The sequence below is a fragment of the Patagioenas fasciata genome, chromosome 5 (assembly GCF_037038585.1).
Source record: "Patagioenas fasciata isolate bPatFas1 chromosome 5, bPatFas1.hap1, whole genome shotgun sequence".
Classification (NCBI taxonomy): Eukaryota; Metazoa; Chordata; class Aves; order Columbiformes; family Columbidae; genus Patagioenas; species Patagioenas fasciata.
In genome coordinates, this window is record NC_092524.1 from 47,501,821 (window position 1) to 47,519,074 (window position 17,254).

Below are 17,254 nucleotides of genomic sequence, written 5' to 3' on the forward strand. Positions count from 1 at the left end.
CTGCTACACTTTGGTCTTTTGCTAAGATTTCTCATGATCACTTATCCAATGAGCCTCCCCCCCAAGAAGTGGTTATCTCAAATGCCTCAGGCTTTCAAGACATATTTGAACACAGTATCACACACAAACTACTAACTGAATAGAATTTCTCATAAAACAGCAACATTTTAAAGTTTCCTCTGTTTGACATCAACAGATTTTCCATTCACATGCTGCATCTCCCATGTTTTCCAAATTTTGTTCAGAGCTGATCAAAATCCCTGAGGACAAAGCTTTTTCACACCTCTTTTCTGCTGAAGCAGAAGAACATGACTATATTCAGACCTTCTTCTTTAAAAGCACAGAGAGGGAAAAATGCTCAAAGAAAGAATGCTCACCACTAACAACCTTGGTCTTAGTGCAAAAATTTACAACTACAGTTCTATGCTTGGCAGCACGTGGTGTTTGCAAGGTATGACTACCAGTGCCATAAATTCGCAAGTCAATATAAGCTAACACTACTTGCCAAATGAACATATTGTACCCTCCCAGTACTGTGCTATCCCCTCCCTATTGCCAGGGCAACACCATGTGCCCATGAAGTGAAAGAAAACAGTGAGTGTCCTGGGTTAAAGTAAATTCAGGGGAGAAAAAAAAAAGTTTAGCATTAGCCTGCATCAGTTCTCGAACTGGTTCACACAGTGACTGCACAAGCCTATACTGGAAAAACAGAAGGGGCAGCCGAGGAGTGAAAACAAGGAGCAACAGGAGGCATGACAATGGAGAAAGGATTTTTCTCTAAGCAGAAATACCAGCTTTAGGCATCCAAGGAAACACTACTTATTCCATACCACTGGGATTGCCTTCATGAGAACAATTAAGTGTCTTGCAATATAGCACAAAAGTTCAGTGCTTTGCAGAGAAGTCTGAAAGTTTGAAACTGGAAGTCTGAAAGCATAAACACACACTCGCATCACAGAGTGTAAATACAGCAAGATGGGAAGTGCTGCGTTAACCTTTAACTCTTCTGTACAGGGAAGTCCCTACCTGAGGCTACTTGTATCCATAGCCCTGTGCATCACACCTGTAACAACAAGACAGAACTGCCAAAATCTTCTAAAACACAGACCCACTATATCATAGCAATGTTTACAATTAAAAATCTGCTGCTAAGAAAAGCCTTGCAGTAAAGGTACAGCAATGACTGGAGGGCCAGCGGTTTCACAGTCACCAACCTGGAGAACAAACACCCCCCTCCGGGACAGGCCAGTGGTCGAGACGCTGCCCTCCTCCTCAGGCAGGGGCCGGGGGGCGCAAGCCCAACCCCGCCGGCCTGCGAAGTTCCGCCGAACTCTGGAACAGCCACACCTCGGTGACTCCCCGGAGCCCGCCTGCCGCGCTGCGCAGGCCGCCCCAGCTCCCCGCCTGCCTGAGGGGACACCGGCGGCACGCACAGGGTGACGAGGCAGCGGAGCAAGGGCACCCCAAAGAACCGAGGCGGCACTGGCCTGACAAGAACACCGGAGCAGCCCTGTCCCGCCCCGCGGGCGGCCCCACCAGCCCTGCCCGCCGTCGGAGCCCCCCAGGTGGGCGTCCATCACTCTCTCACTCCTCTCTTCCCCGCCCCGGTGCCGGCCCCGCCCTGGCGGCGGAGGGCGCCCGCCGCGCACACCTGGGTGTCGGGCGCGGGCAGGCCGCGCACGTAGCCGTTGCGGAGCGAGCCGTGGGCCCCGCCGCTGCAGCCGTTGGCGCGGGGCTGAGCACCCAGCGCCGCCGCGTGCCGCTCCATTCCGCCAGCCCCACTCCGCTGCACCCGCTCCGCTGCCCCCGCCCGGCCGCGCCGCACCGGAAGCGCGACCCGCCGCCTCCCCCAATCGCCGGCGGAAACGTCACGCTCGGGGACGGGCTCTGCAGCGGCGCAACAGCGTCCGTGTGAGACTGGCGGCAGAGGCTACGGGGAGGGGGCGGGGCCTGGAGGACGGAACCCAATGAGAGCCCCGCATGCCGATCAAATGGGAGGGGTGCGAGGTGAAGGAAGCGTCTTGTCCAATCGCAAAACAGAAAGCTCGGAGGGAGGTGGAGCCAGAAGGTGAAATTGTCCAATCACTTGACAGAGATGCAACCGGGAACGAAGAGAAGGAGACAAGCTAGCGAATCACAGAGTGAAGTGGAGGAAGGGGCATGAGCGGACAACGGAGTCCGTCCAATGACAAGAGGGAGGAGCAGAGTGGCTGTACAGGCTGCAGCCAACGGGCGGGGGCCGGGGCTGGGGCAGGGGCAGGGGCAGGGGCAGGCTCAGGCTCAGGGGCAGGGGCAGGCTCTCGGGGCTTGGTGTGAGGCGGCGGCGCGTTAAGTGCCCCAGTGGTCACGGTGGGGGGGGTGTGCGTGCGTGCTTGGCTTAGCTGGCGGGTGCTGCTGTGCGGCTGTAAGCGCTTCCCTTGGCGTGAAGGGTCAGCACCGCGACGTGCGGGGCCCGGTGCCGCTTCTGGTGCCGGCCACGGCCCTTTCTTCAGGTCACCCTAGCCGCTGGAGCGGGGAGAGGGCCCGGGAGCCCCCCGCCTAACCTCGCCACCCCATGAAACGGTTACTTTAGGGCCCGAGGGGTTGCCCAGGGACAGGCAGGTGATGAGCTGTGTGAAAAATAAAGTAGCCCATTGCAATTCTGACGGCACAACCCCTGGGCGAAACCCTGAATGGCTTTTTAGGAGGCCAGACTTAATTACTGTAATGCCCTTTCAAGCCTACACATCTACCTGGGAAAGGTGTATTTTGGCACAAGTCCACCTGTGCAACAAAGGACATGCTTCAGGCAGAGTGTGAGTTAATAGGATTTGAATTTGGGTGTAAGGGTAGATGTACGCTTGGCTGCCTTGCTGAGCTAGTATCCCTGACAGCTGCAGTTACCAGTCTGCTAACTCTGCCTGCAGCTGTGTTTAAAAATCATCATATATTAGGTTATGAATTTGAGTATTTCTGTCAAGGTTTGGAAATACATACTTCAATCAAAGACCAGGTAAACTCAACACTGTTTAGTTCAGGGGTAGGTATTAACTGCATTAGTAAAGTTTGGGTTATCAAACATCACATAGACATCACCAGAGGAAAGATGCCCTGCAAACCACAAGGCATCTATCTCTTCTACAACTTGTATATATGTTGGTGAGGGAGTGGGAAGTGGGAGGCAGCTGGAGGTTTCTGAGTTGCAGGAGTGTTGATTGGTAGAAAGGAAACAGCCTCGCATGTTTAATCACTTACTGAAGAGATGGAAAAGTATGACCTTTGATTTTTCCAGTGTAATTGAGGGGGAAGGGCCGTTTCTTAGAGTGTAACTTGAAGCAATGAGAACGAATCTCTGTTAATGCAATGGAAAGTTAGCAGGTTTAAGCAGATGAGTTTGTGAGAACAGTCTTTTTCTTTCTGATTTGCAACTATTAGTAGTTATTTTTTCTGTATTACAGTCACATTGTGGAGCCTCTGTCATAGATCTCATTGCAAATTTCATATGAATGTGCAGTTCCTAGCAAAAGTGAAATAGTTTCTGCGAAAGACAGTCATTTTTCTTCCCCCAAGAAGACAGGAGAGCTTTACAGCCTGGTTTCAGCCTATTTGTAGGCAGCAATGTGTGTCCAGCATGTTTCGTATCTCTGTGATACCTTTGGACACAAGGGCTTTTTGTAATGAGGAGTACAAACAGAGGCTCAGGAGTAACAAGCACAGGCTGGGTGTGGGACCATGTGGTGGTAGAGCTACATGAGACTTTGTTCCTTTTCTTGCTTTCTGTGGCTGCTCCCATATCTTGACAGCCAGTAAAGCAGGAATGGACTTGCCTGAGAAGCATTCTTTCTCCACTTGGTTTCGGTATGGAGTGAGACAGCCATCAGCTAAGATGGGATGGGCCCTGTCCCTCTCGTGTTGCAGGGTGGGAGCATGGGGAAGACTGGCGTTGCTAGGAAGGACTTGGTGACCAAAGCAGCAAACACCCTGTTCAGCATTTGGGTGCTCATGCAAGTGGACTTGCCCCAGTGCAGGTGCAGTTAGGAGTGCTGGTGGGGAAGAGGCACAGGGACCTCTCTTGCTGCTGAGCTTTTTCTGAATAAGGAGGGGAGGGCTTTTGCAGAGATGAAGTAATTTAGGAGGAAATTAAAAAATACTATAATGAAGAAAGAAAACAAGTGGGCAAGTGAGAGAGAAGTGTCCTAGGAGACCATATACTGTAGAACTTTTTTTTGTAGGATTTCTCTCCTGTTGCCATAGTTGGCTGTTGGCATTTTCCTCCCATCTCTTCTTTTGAGTAGAATGGATTGAATTATACTGACTAGTTTGTGCCATGGGCTGCAAATGGTTCACCAGCCTACGCTCACCTGGTGTGTGTGAGGCAGCACCTTCACCCCTGTGTACACTCAAGTTTCATTTGCTAATGCCTGACTTCTGTTGAGGATAAGCTGCTTCCCCTGCTAGGCACTGGATCTCACTGTCATGTTAACTGTTCAGTTAGAGCCCAAAGCCCTTCCACATGTAGGTACCTGCAGACTGGTGACTTCATCTGTCCTTAAACCCAACTAGCACAAGCCCTTACAATGTGATGGTTTCAGTTTTGGTTTAGGAAACTGGAAGAAAAAGCATTAACGGATCCACCAAATCACTGGTGCCAGGCTGGGCACTCACACAGCAGCTGCAGTGCTCTCCTGCACTTAGGACCTCATTGTGTTGCCAGGACCTACCCTGCTGTTGGTGTGGCACCAGCATCACCTGGTGTTTGAGGGGCACCTGGGCAGGGGAGGCCACGCTCACCCTGAGCCTGCAAGGATGGAAGTCCCAGCATAGGGGTTCCATCCCAAGGTACAGTGGCTGCCACAGGCAGCACCAAGCATGTCCCAGAGAGCTCCTGGAGTCACACCTGCAGGCAGCTGGATGGGGCTCCGTGTGACCCACGAGACACCTGCATACACAGGTGGCTGGAGCTTGTACTTCTGGACTACACAGTTGCAAAACAGAGGAGCCAAATAAATCTTATAACAGCAAATTCCAGGTCTGAGTTTCCTTTTAGGTCTCAACGAGACTATTCCTGTGAGCTGTCAGAGCAAACAGCCTTACTCAGCCAACTGAGTGAAGCAAAGGACTGAATAAGAAATTGAATGAGTCAAAAGGAAGAGCAGACCATAAGTAGTAACAGGTCAGACAGGCAGGGATTGCTGTGCCACAGGCTAGTATCAGCAGAGAGCTTACACCACTGACATGAGTCGATGAATGCTGTTTGGGAATCACAGAGTAGAGTTGTGCAGTTTGGAGACAGCAGAAGGCAAATTCAGTAAAGAACAATTGGGCAACCACTGGGACAGAGAAGTGTGGCAGAAATCTTTTTTGCTCCCACATCCTACACAGAGAGAGCAAGGGCCTTTTGCAATAATAAGAGATAATCAGAAGTTGCCACTGAGATGTGACTGAGGAGAAGAATTTCCTTTGTAAAAGGAGTTGATGACTGAGATAAAATGGGGTATTTGAATGGTGCCGGTGTCACAGAGGCACCCTGAGGTTAGTTTAAGGGACAACAGGGTCCAAAACAACTTTTATTAAACCGGTGAGAAACAGGGTTTTAGCACTCCGAAAGTGACTTAAATACAGGTTCAGATATCAGTTGAGGAAAATTATTAAAGGGCAGCAACTAGTACAACAGGCGGTCCACAGAGTGCATGCACGTGGCTTCACCAAAACAATGCTGGAGCTGTCTTTGAGTCTGGGAAGAGTACACACTTGCCTACGATTATGCGAGGATTAATTTTACACGTGCTCATATTGAGGACGGACAGTTACACGTGCATATGTGCACGGAAAGTATAAATACACTCGCAGTCCTGCGAGAAGTTTTACTCACACCCATGGCGGCAAGGCAAGTGGAGTCTCCATCCTGGGGAGGGGAGCTCTCGGCAACAGCATCTCGCTCGTGCTCCGAGAGACCCGTGACAATGGGCGAAGTCTCGATGAGAGTCCTGTTTTTTATACTGGCTGATCAGATCTGACTGTAGGCATTCTAGAAGCTCCTCTGCACCCCCACACTGGCTGTGGGGTGCCCCTGAAGCCTCCACACATCCCCCACACTGGCCGCAGGTGCCCAGCGGCTCACTGGCGCCTCACCACTCCCTTCTCCTAGTGGCTCTGGCCATAGTGCTCTGGGGCCAAACAAAAGAAGCTGTTAGCCTCAAACAGCAGAGAGAGAGTGAGATGTGCCTATTCCTTCCATACTGAAGGAGCGAGGGGGAGAGAGGAGGGTTTGCATCCTGCCACAGCCGGCTACACAGGGTCTTGATGCAAGGTCTCAAGGTGGCTGTTGTCAAAAATAAGCCAAAGCCTTTGACTTTGACATTTGCAATGCAGAGACAGAATAAACAGTGGCTCAGCCATTGCAGTTAATAGGAGACAGGCTGCTCTGGGACAGAACAGTCTACATTCTCCAAGTACCTTTCATCTTCAGTCTCCGGGTGCAGGCTGAAGTAAGCATGAGATGAGTGCTGAAGGTGTAATCAAAAAGGCTGTAGTTTGGGCAGACCAATGCACTGCTGTGAGGTGAGGATTATTTCTGTTTCCTTCTTTCACAGCTATAGCTGTCTAATACTAAAACTTAAGAGACTGTCCCAGGAAATTACTCTAGGGAAGCACTGAACCTTGTTTTTTAGCTTGAGTCTGAATGGCAGAATGCCTGCCTGAAGCATAGGAGAAGAATGAGCAGAGGTGTGGAAAGCTCTTTGGAGACCTTGTAGCTGATTAAGTAGCCCTTGAAGAAAGCAGGTAGCTATGAGGGTGCCTCAGGAGAATTTGTCAAATCCCTAGCTAAACTTCATGGAAAGCTGGAGAAGGCTTGGAATAGCTTACAAGAGGGAACAACACTTGTAATTTTGGCTAACCTGGTATGGGAATGACCATCATCTGTCCTCAGCGTATCTTCATAAGTGGGTAAACCGTGAACACCCAGAGAAGATTGCTTTCTTCTGATGGAGGCAAGGGCAGGTAGGTACACCTTTCTAAACAATGTCGGGTTTACATTTAGCTAAGCTGAGAATTGTGTTTCTGCTCCAGGAGAGCCCCACCCTGTCATTAAAACTTTCTGCTGTGAATGCCACAGTTTTAGGCTCACCACAGCTTCTGTTTCACTGACTCCACAAATAATATTCTGGAAATAACCTCTAAGACTACACAATGCTAAAAATACGCCGTTCAGACTATTTCTCCCTGTTTTTTTTTTCAATGAAACCTTGACTGAATCTATCTGTGGGCGCTGGTTTGGACCAGAATTTATAAATGTGGTGGACAGTTTGCTGTTCAGTGTGTTTGCCTGGAGAAACCAGCCCGGCTTGCATAATGTGATTGTGGTGAAATGGGAAAGGAGTCAGGATGGGAGGTTTGTGATGGGAGATGCAAGAGGCCTGAGAGGATATACCAGGGACTGAAAGATGTGTATACAAGTCAGATGAGCTATAAGAAAACAGAGATGTAAGAGGAGGTGAGATGATCAGGGTGTTGGCCAGCAGAACAGAGCATGGGAGGGAATCCAGTGTGGCAGAGGGGATTAATGACAGACTGACTTAATCCTCTGCAGTTGTTATTCCTTTTGACACATACAGCTAGCTAAAAGTTTAATCCTTCAGTTAGGAGAGAAGTAGATAACTGTATTTACTCTTTTTAAAAAGATACGAAATATGTATGAGCTTATGTTTCCAATTGTGTGAAGGAATCACACAGCAGGACGCTGTTGCCTTGCTCATGGCTCCAGCCTTCTTTTAGCAAGTACCAAAGAGCTGTTTTTCTCTAGGTTTCAGTCAGGGATGAATACCAAGATTGTCCTAGCTTTGTTTGGAGTCATCTTCTCTATGCTTTATAGGCTTTTCCTCATGTCCTCCACCCCTAGGACTCCTGCGCAAAACAGTACTCAGAAAGTCCCTCCACCCACACAGTTCAAATTTAGGTACATTTGCATCTTCTTTAGGCAGTGACTGGTGCAGTGGTTTGGAATTGAGGTTGCCATTTCCCTGTAACTGAGCTGGACAACTAACTTAAGACCAACAGTAACATACACTCGTTTTTACTTTGTTTCACCCAGCCCATTGAAACTGAGGTCTGGATCTTTCCTTATGCCATTCACAGTGGAACTGTGTGGTGATATGTCTTCTCAGGTCACTTACTGGCACTGTAGGACTGACAAAGCGTGTAGCTTCAGGAACTCTTGGACTTGCTACTTGGATAAACTGATATGGGTTAAAACTATGCTAGCAAAAATTGATATGTGTGATCCTCCTCTGCAGTTCACCTTGTATCTGTGTCGGTTCTGTGGTTTAGTAGAGCAGGAAAGGCAGATTTGGGAATGAATGTCAGAGTTATGGGACCAGTTATTTTATCATCATTCCTGGCTTATGTTGGCTTTTGTCAATGTCTGACAAATATGTCCTGGAAAAGTCAGGTATTGCCGGAATATAGGTGCATTAAGTGCGTATATACATGGGCAGTAGTGTCTGGAAGCAAGATAATCTCATCAGGATCTGATCTCCTATTTGGCTGCTGTAATACGTTGTCAATCACCCATGGTGCTTTAGCTTTCATGTCCATCCTCCATGGACATTCATTGTCACTCATGCCTATTGCTGTTCAGGTTGTGAGTGGTGAAGCAGTGGAGCAGAAACTTTTTTCAAATCAGATTCAGTTACTTTCTGTCAGTATGTCCTGCATCTAAACAGGCCTCAGTCTCCTAGAGTCAGGGCTCCCTGGATTGTTCAGTACTAGCCTCTCCATTTCAGACACATCAGGGATTTGACCCTGGTCTCCCCAGCTCTAGCAGTGAAAAAGCTCCTGTGGCTGTAACCTATGACCAGGTTCTGTGCCTTTTCTGCCTTTCTGTGCCTTTTTCTTTTGGGTGATATTGAGCCAATGAGTTCATTTTGTTTGTGCCTTGCTTTCGTAGTGTGTAAAACAAGGCTAGTGAGACTGCTACCCTCCCTCTCCTCTCCCCTCCCCATCCAGGATGAAGTGAAAGGCTGCATCTGTGAGGTATAACCAAAGCCCTAATTTACATTTAAATGCATGTGATATCGCTGTAGCAGCACAGTTGCACCAGTGAAGCTTTCCTTGTGTGCAGGCAGCTTATGTCAGCAGAATAGGGCTCTTTTTTGAGCAGAACTTTTCCAAGCACTATCAGCTATATCAGCAAAAAACATTGAATACCAATATAACTGCATCCTCATTAGGACCCAGAGGCCCATGATATTTTAATTCCTAACTTTTTTACGCATTTAAATACTTTTGAAGATCTGGGCCTACAACTTTTGGCACTATGGAAGTGACCCTCAAACCCCTCTCCTCATCGTTACCCCGATGAACAGGTTGAGGGCAGATGTGGTCTCAGTTTATCAGTGGCTGCAGAGTGCTCTGTGAAACTTTGGTAAAGGGCACTGAGCCCAGCAGAGCTTGAGGAGGCTGCTATGGCTGGCTTCAAGGAGGACCACAACTGCTTTTGCTGGTGGTTCTTCTGACAACATCGTTGATACTGCAAGAGACTGGACAGATTCCTCCTTATTCACCTGGTCCTGTGTAAAGAACAGAACTAAAACAAGTGTTGCATTGAACATGTGTCTTTGTTACAGTTTTCATTTCATCCCTCAATGACATTCATAGAAAACTGGCACATCAGAAGGCAGCATGCTGTAGTGAAGAAGAGCGAGACAGTGAGGACATAGAATCATAGAATGTCCTGAGTTGGAAGGGACCCACAAGCATCATTGAGTTCAACTCCTGTTGTTGCGTATGACAACCCCACAGTTCACATCATGTGTCTGAGGGCATTGTCCAGTCTGTTCTTGAACACTGTCAGGCTTGGGGCTGTGACACCTCTCTGGAGGACCTATGACACCTCTCTGGGGGACCTGTTCCAGTGCTCCACCACCCTCTGGGTGAAGAACCTTTTCCTAATGTTCAACCTAAACCTCCCCTGGCACATCTTCCTGCCATTCCCTTGGGTTCTGTCCTTGGTCGCTCAAGAGAAGAGTTTGGTGCCTGCCCCTCCTCCTTCTCTTGTGAGGAAGCTGTAGACCGTGATGTTGTCTCCCCTTTGTCTCTTCCAGGCTGAACAAACCAAGTGACTTTAGCTGCTTCTCATATGGCTTCCCCTCCAAACCTTCACCAACTTTGTAGCCCTCTTCTGGACACTCTGTAGTAGCTTAATATATTTTTTATACTGTGGCACCCAGAACTGCACACAGTGCTCCAGGTGAGGCCAACAGTACTGTGGCATCTAAGCAGTGACCAAACCTTAGCTTGGAAAAGGAAGCAGCAGTTTGTCCCCTTTCAGGTACCAAGTGCAGTTCTCATTGTCCTGTCTCTTCAGAAAAACTGGATGAAAGGAGATAGACAAGTTGACAAAAAGCATAGATAAAGGGGCTTTTAAAATGCTGTATTTTATACCTGCAGAGTGAGGAAGTTCAACTCATGGATCCAACAGAAAATTATCCTGTGGAAAATTGACTAGTTTTCCTTCAGATCAGTGAACTGAACTGACTTGACAGTTGGGGGAAAGTGGCCATAGACTGAATGTAAGGGGAAACTCCCGCTTGTGTGCAGTCAATTGGTCTTAACTTACAAATCTGGTATTTGGGTGATGGTAGCACAGAGACAACCAGCTACCTGAAGCTCCGTCCAGAGAAGAAGGTCAGTATGGTGAAATAGAAGGCTGAGACCTCTCCTTTTGGCAAGGATATTGTTATTTATATAGAAGAGAGAAAGGCTTTGCCATATAGTACAGCTGTGCAAGGATGGGGGGGATAAATTGAATATAATTCTCAACCACCCATAACTAGGTAATGAAAAACTTTCCATTCAAAATCAAAGGAACTAAAATCCAGGCTTAACTTGCAGAAAGGAAAGATGTTAGAGGCCATATCCTGCCATAAGAGAGATCTGCCCCAGAACCAGGGATGGATACTCAGCCTTCCGTCAGAGAGGCAGCGTGACACTGCAGACAGGACCACTCATTGTGTGTGTGTTAATCAGCATCAGCCAAACAGGGCGCGCGGCTGGCCCTGTCCTTGTCCTCCAAGTGCAGGAGAGAGACGCCTGTGCCTGACAAGTGTAAGAGGCATCTGTGTGAAATATCAGTATTCACAGGAAAATCACATCTCCAGTGAAGATGCTGGGGGCCCGAGTGGTTGCTATATCGGGCATGGCCATAAGAGGGGAGTGTGTGCTCAGACTTTCCCTGGGCTGGAGCAGCCCCAACCGGGTCGGGTGTGGGCTCTGCCGGCAGCGCCGACCCCACCTGGGTCCCACCGCCGATGCCGGGCGACCAGCAGGGCCTGCACCTCCGGGGGCACCTGAGCTCGGCCACAGCCAGGCGAGCAGGTGGCAGTGGTGGGGAGAGAGGGGAGCAGGTGTGGGGAGGTGAATGTGCAGGTGGCTGTCACATCCTGAAGATAGGGAAGGATGAGATGTGCAGCCCTGACCAGTCCTGAAAGACTTGTCTCGAGATGCTGGGCAGCCAGGTGAGGAAATCTCTCTTCAGTGGTATCCTCACGCTTGTACGTCAGATCACTGTATTAACTGGATCACAGTCCGATTAGGGAGGGCATTCGGGCTTGAAGATGTTGATGTTGGGGTGCTTTTAGGAGGGATAGGGGAGCTCAAGAGAGTGAGAGCTGAAGTAAGCAGGGTGATCTTGAGAGGTTTACAGAAAGAAGGTTGGGTTCTCAGAGCCTTTTATAGGCCACATGTATAAAGTATGCAAGCTATAAATACATAGCTGTAACAAATGAGACTTGGTTGTTACCAGCTCCATCAGACTCTGGTGGCTGTCACCCTTACGAGATGGGCCGTCTCAGACTGTTTGCTTTTGCTAAGTGCTTGTTAAGTCTCACCATAGCACAAGGCAGAAAAGTACACTTATGCCATGTGATGTGAAAATTTGAGACTCCAGGAAGTTTATGCCTGCTGGCTCCTGTGGGTCCTGTTAGCTGGAGCTGTCATGCACATATGGCTGAGGAGTTTCTACTTGCTACCTGGCCTGGCTGAGGGCAGGTCTATGCCCACCATAGCAATACTGCCCAACCTCTAACCATGCCAGCACTTTTTGAAAGGGCTGAGGGAAACTGCTGTGACAGTGGTAGCTTGGGAGAAGTCCCCAGGCTGTGTCTGGTGGTGTAAGTGTGATCTGAGTTCCATCTTTTTGATATGGCATGATAGCTGGCTCTTGTGTGGCAGAGAAGTTAGGGACTTCACTTGTGGCTCCTATCTGCAGTGTTCCTGCTATCCTATGAAATTAGATGCCGCTGTTCTGGGTTTCTGTTTCCCTGCTATCAGCAGGGAACTGAGCCCTCCTGCAAGGACCCAGAGGGTGCTTTGCAGAAACGGAATTCAGATTGGTTTCCTATAGTTACTTGCCAAGGCATGTGAGCAGCAGGGTACAGTCAAGAGCACCAAATGACCTGACCACCAGCTTCCCATGAGTTGGCACTGCAGAGAGGCAGACAGTCTTCTCCTTACAGATCTGCTTCTCAGGGATGCTTTTTTCCTCAGTGGCAGAAACAGAGGAAAATGAATGAGACAGAGCCGAATTTATTCCTTGTTCATGCCACAGCATCAAAACAAAATGCATCCGAGAATAAACTGTACAAGAGCTGCAGGCAAGTGTTGTGGCAAGGCTGGGGGTGAGAGGGTGTGTGCATCTTTTGGCAGCTGGCTGAGCATGTGTTCATCTTGTGCTTCTAAATCGTCTTATGCCTGTGCAGCAGAGGGACCTATAGGTGTAGTAGCAGGGACTGTAAGCCTGGCTGGTTATACAGAGGCAGAGGAAACAGGAGTGGGAGAGAACCAGGGAATGTGTGTTGCTCAACACATGCGTGTTGTGCGTCGTATATGCACAGGGGTGTTGCAGAGCAGGGGTTGTAGCGTGTGTGCAGGGGTGGGCAGGGGGTTGTTGTGCGTGTGGGTACATGGGCAGCCTGGGCTGTGCGTGGGGCAGATGTACCAGGAGTGGCTGTGACACAAGAGGTTACTTTGCAGTTAGATGAAGCAAAGCATTACCATGGTGACTGCACTCTCCTCTCCCTGCCAGATGCCAGGCTCCCAGGCAATAATGTTTGTGCGGTGTTCTGAAAGCCGAAGTCCTACTCCCCCTCTTTGTGAATGAGTGAGGACTGTGCTACCTCCTCTTTTGGCTGGGGGACTGGTAAACATGGGGATATGGGGATGGTTTCTGCACACTACATCTTTCAGGAGAAGGGAGCCACTGTAGGGGTACCTCCTACACTGGTGGCTGGCACAGTGCAAAGACAGAAGGGCTGGAGTTTGAATTGGTATGACACATTATGGTTCTTGCACTGTATGTCCACACAGTCTCTTTAGGAACAGTGAAGTCTGAACGAGTTGCCAGTTCTTGGGCACCTACAGCGAATGTAAAGAGAGATGTCTGTTGGAGGACCTTGCACCCAGATTACAAGAGAGGTGATCCAGGGGGCATCACAGTGAACAGCTTCAGCCCTAACACCACCAGGAGCTCAGAGCTCACCAGCGATAGGTGCCGCAAGACTCCAAGATAGACAGAAGGCAAATATGCACCAGAACATAAAGCCTTCTCCTACCTAGTGTGTTCCTGCTTGCTGTTAATGCCCATATGGAACATGTTTTCTGTTTGTACTCAGTTGGATCATCATGTCCTGTGCTGTAGCCCCTGGCAAAGAAAGTACAGTTGCATCTTCCAGGGACTACAGGAGCTAGGGTGTGTTCCTCAGAGACCTGATTCCTTTCATCTTCAGAGACCTTATTTCTTTCATCAGCTCTCTAGATTTAGTGCTCAGTGGTCTGTGAGGCCACATAAATCATATCTCTCCCGTGCTCTCAGTTAAAGGTTTGGGAAGATGGCTGCTTTGTGGTCTGTGGGGAAAACTTGGAGGAGGAAAGGCTTTGTGGCCTAAAAAGTTTGGAAATGCTTTGTTTGGAGAGGAACAGTGGTACATCCTGCACAGATCCATGTGCAAAAGCTAGAAAGAACAAACTAGGTAGATGGTCATATTTATTCTGTAGGCTGAAGTGCCACAGGGGACGAGAGAGGTGCTGTAGACCAGCAGGTAGGTCATCATGTCCCCTTTGCTGCACTAAGATGTTGCAGACCTGCAGAACACAACCAGAGGCAAAGGTTTAGTGTTCCTCCTCACCAATGTGCCCACTGCAGCGTCTTCCCTTGCGTACTCACCTTTTCCCTTTAAGAGTTTTTATTTAAAGCACGAAGAAACAAGATAGACACTGACAAACAGGTATTGTCATCTTGCAGAGGGCTGACAAAAGAACAAATAGCTGCACTTCAGTGGAGGTGAAACAATCTCTCCACACAACAGATAATTGCTAATTTGCACGGTCATGAGGTCTCATTGGAAAGATATTTTTACATGAAAAAGCAAGGAAATTATGCAGAATAGATTTGAGTATATTCCAGGTGATAGTTAAATTTTTCATAGTGAAAACCAATAACAGATCAGTCTGTGTGCTAGGAACATCTCATCACAGAAATACATCATGGGGGGCTTCTCTATCTGTTCTTGGCTGAGCACTGACCTTGGCTCTTAGATCTCAATTAAGCAAGTCTATGACTGATGTTTCTTTCTCCCTCACTATTCTGCTGCATAAAATAATATTCAATGAATCAAACACCGAATACCTGCATACTTACTCTCCAGATGGGTTCCATGGCTACTCAGTAGGCTCCCTGTCACCTGAAAAAAATTCTTGTATGAATTTCAGGGAAAGGGAGTATTATAGATCTGCAGAGCCAGGGATTGCAGCCTTCAGCACTGAGCATCCTATGCTGTTCCAGAATAGTGTGCGGCGATGCTTGCAACTAAAGGGGAGGGGTGAGGAGGCCACAGGGATCAGAAAGACCACGCTATATCTTCACTTCTTTATGCTTGCTAACCTGGGATCCTGTCGTTTAATTTCTCCCTTATCCTTTTTTCCTTGGAGAAGGGAAGAAGTGCTAGCGGATTAAGCAAAGGTAGTAATAAGACTATACAAGACTTGCTTTGCTGGATAAGACACCTGTGCCAGCCAGGAGGTATCTGCAGGCTGGTTCCACTTTCAGCCCAGGTAAATGCTGAAGCACCAAAGCAGCATGCCCAACCCCGATCTCTCCTAGAGAACAATCACAGTGCGAGGCCAGGAAAGGCTTGGAGGAGATCATGTCCCTGCACTTGTGTTTAACATCCAGCAGCAGTGGCCAGTGGCAGGAGCAGCCACAGAAATAGTTGTCAGAGATGTGCTCCTGCTGTTGACAAGTGAGGACAGGGTGTTAGGAGGGATGAAGAGTTCTCTCTGCCAGTTAATTATGTGTGTTGCCCATAGCTGGCGTTCAGGCAGGGAGCAGGTGACATGGCAGCATCTCAGCTACAAGGATGGAGGAGGCAGCAAGGAAATAGCAGATTCTTGTTACACTTGTTCTAGCACTGCTTGAGGGCAAGAGGAAGACTGAGGTGAATAAATGGTTTGTGGACGAGGATGCATTCTCTGCGGAGCAAAAGAGGTACCACCAGCATTGTGATGGGGATTTGACGGAGCAATGTCAGTGTGAAGAACAGAAGACAGGTCTTCTACACAGTGGAACAAACCCCTTGTTTTAGAAGGACCTGTGGCATGTTTTCAGCTGTCTGGGCTGAAAATGGGCTTATTTGCATGCAGCATTCAGCTGAGTTTAGAATAGTTGCAGATTATTTGCAGCTAAAATCTTCCTGACCCCCTGTCGTAGAGACCTGATAATCAGCACTTTTGCAATGTCAAGTTTCATCATAGCTATGAGAACAAGATGACAAACTCAAACCAGTCAGTACGAGATTTGTGCTGTTCTCTGACAGTCTTTCCAGGCACTGGCTGTATTTGACAAAAGATCAGAATAACATCTGACTTTAGTCTTAGAGGAATGCTGTCTGAAAAGTCAAGGGGAAAAAAAGGCAGTGTATATCAAAGTGTGGTGACTGGAGTGGCAGAAAGCTGTACCTAAGCTTGATCTCAGCCACTGGCACAAGGTAAGGCAATGCCAGATCATTTCTCTCTGTTCTGGAAAAGATGGGGAATACTATGCAACAACAGGGAGTCAGAAGGGTGTTGATCTTGGTGCTTGTCCCATATTCAGCATTACATTTGTTCCCTTTTCTCTGCCTGCCTTGGCTGTGAGCAGTGGCAGCTTTCCTCAGTCCTTGGAAGAAATTATTTTTAAACAGTTTCTGTTACCACTAGTGCTAAGAATTTCTCAATGCTTTAGTCAGGTTTACTTTTGTTCAACTCCATCGCATTATTTGTTGCTCCACATTCTTAAGATTTGTCTAAGGAGCATCCACTTATGAACCAGTGAGATTTTCCAAAATTTAAATTCTGTCTGAAAACAAAGCTAATTCCAAAGCTTCAGCAACAACCAATACCTCTGGCTGGACTGATTGTTTTTAAGTGAGAACAGTGCCTTGAAAGATGAGTCTCCTTTCCAGACTGTTTGCTCTCCTTTGGCTGCTCCATCATTTCAAAATCAATAGCTGTCTCTGATTGCCCCCCTCCTCTCCATACCCTGCTCTTTGCTACCTCATTTTGGTTTTAATTTTTCACAGCAAAATTGCAGTAATTTTTCCCCCATCCTAATTAAGAAACCTATCCATTAACAAGAAAGAAAACAAAACCAAAACCTTATCTAAGCCCTTAGCACAGAACAGAGACAGAAATGATTGGTGAGAAGATCAGCTCTAGAAAGCCAAGGCCTTTATTGATTCTTCTGGCCTTCCTCAGTAAATACAGAATGAGTTTTAAATTCACCTAGAAGGAAGCTAAAAACTAATGTGAAGTGCCGAGTTCCCAACATCAGAGAAGAAAGAGGCAGTACTTCTGCTAGGCTGACTCACTTTTTACTCTCTGTCCATAGTTTCAACAAGAATATTTGGAGAATGTTTCATTGTTCCTTGTCTTACTTCTATTTCAGTTTCCCCACACTTTGGTATTTGCCTTGCTCCTGGCTTTCCGTGGGGGTAATGGTCCTTTCACCATCCAGAGGAATAAACACCTCCTCTATTCTGCAGAGAGGAAAAGCTACTGCAGGCTTTTCCTGATTTTGTCCCCTCTGCCCTTCTCCCACAGGGTGGTGGAAGTGGTAGATACCTTCTGTGATGCCTATCTGGTTCCCTGCCATACTCTAGACACTTATTTACCATCCTGGTGGCATGAACATGTAGCTGACTAACCTCTTCAGAGTCTCAGTACATAGTTCCTCCTAAGAAGA

General features: G+C 48.1%; 1 protein-coding gene across 2 annotated transcripts in view; it reads right to left on the reverse strand.

Annotated features, from left to right (window-relative positions):
* SPTLC2 (serine palmitoyltransferase long chain base subunit 2) overlaps positions 1 to 1,810 on the reverse strand; it is a 73,195-nt gene extending 71,385 nt beyond the window's left edge. The window contains exon 1 of one of the 2 annotated variants that reach the window (XM_065839117.2): positions 1,652 to 1,810. In XM_065839117.2, coding sequence (XP_065695189.1) covers positions 1,652 to 1,768 — 117 coding nt within the window. In that variant the 5' untranslated portion in view covers positions 1,769 to 1,810. Of the gene's footprint in view, positions 1 to 1,214; positions 1,593 to 1,651 lie in introns of those variants that run through there. The other variant, XM_065839118.2, reaches the window with a different exon arrangement.
* Positions 1,811 to 17,254: the final 15,444 nt, after the last annotated feature.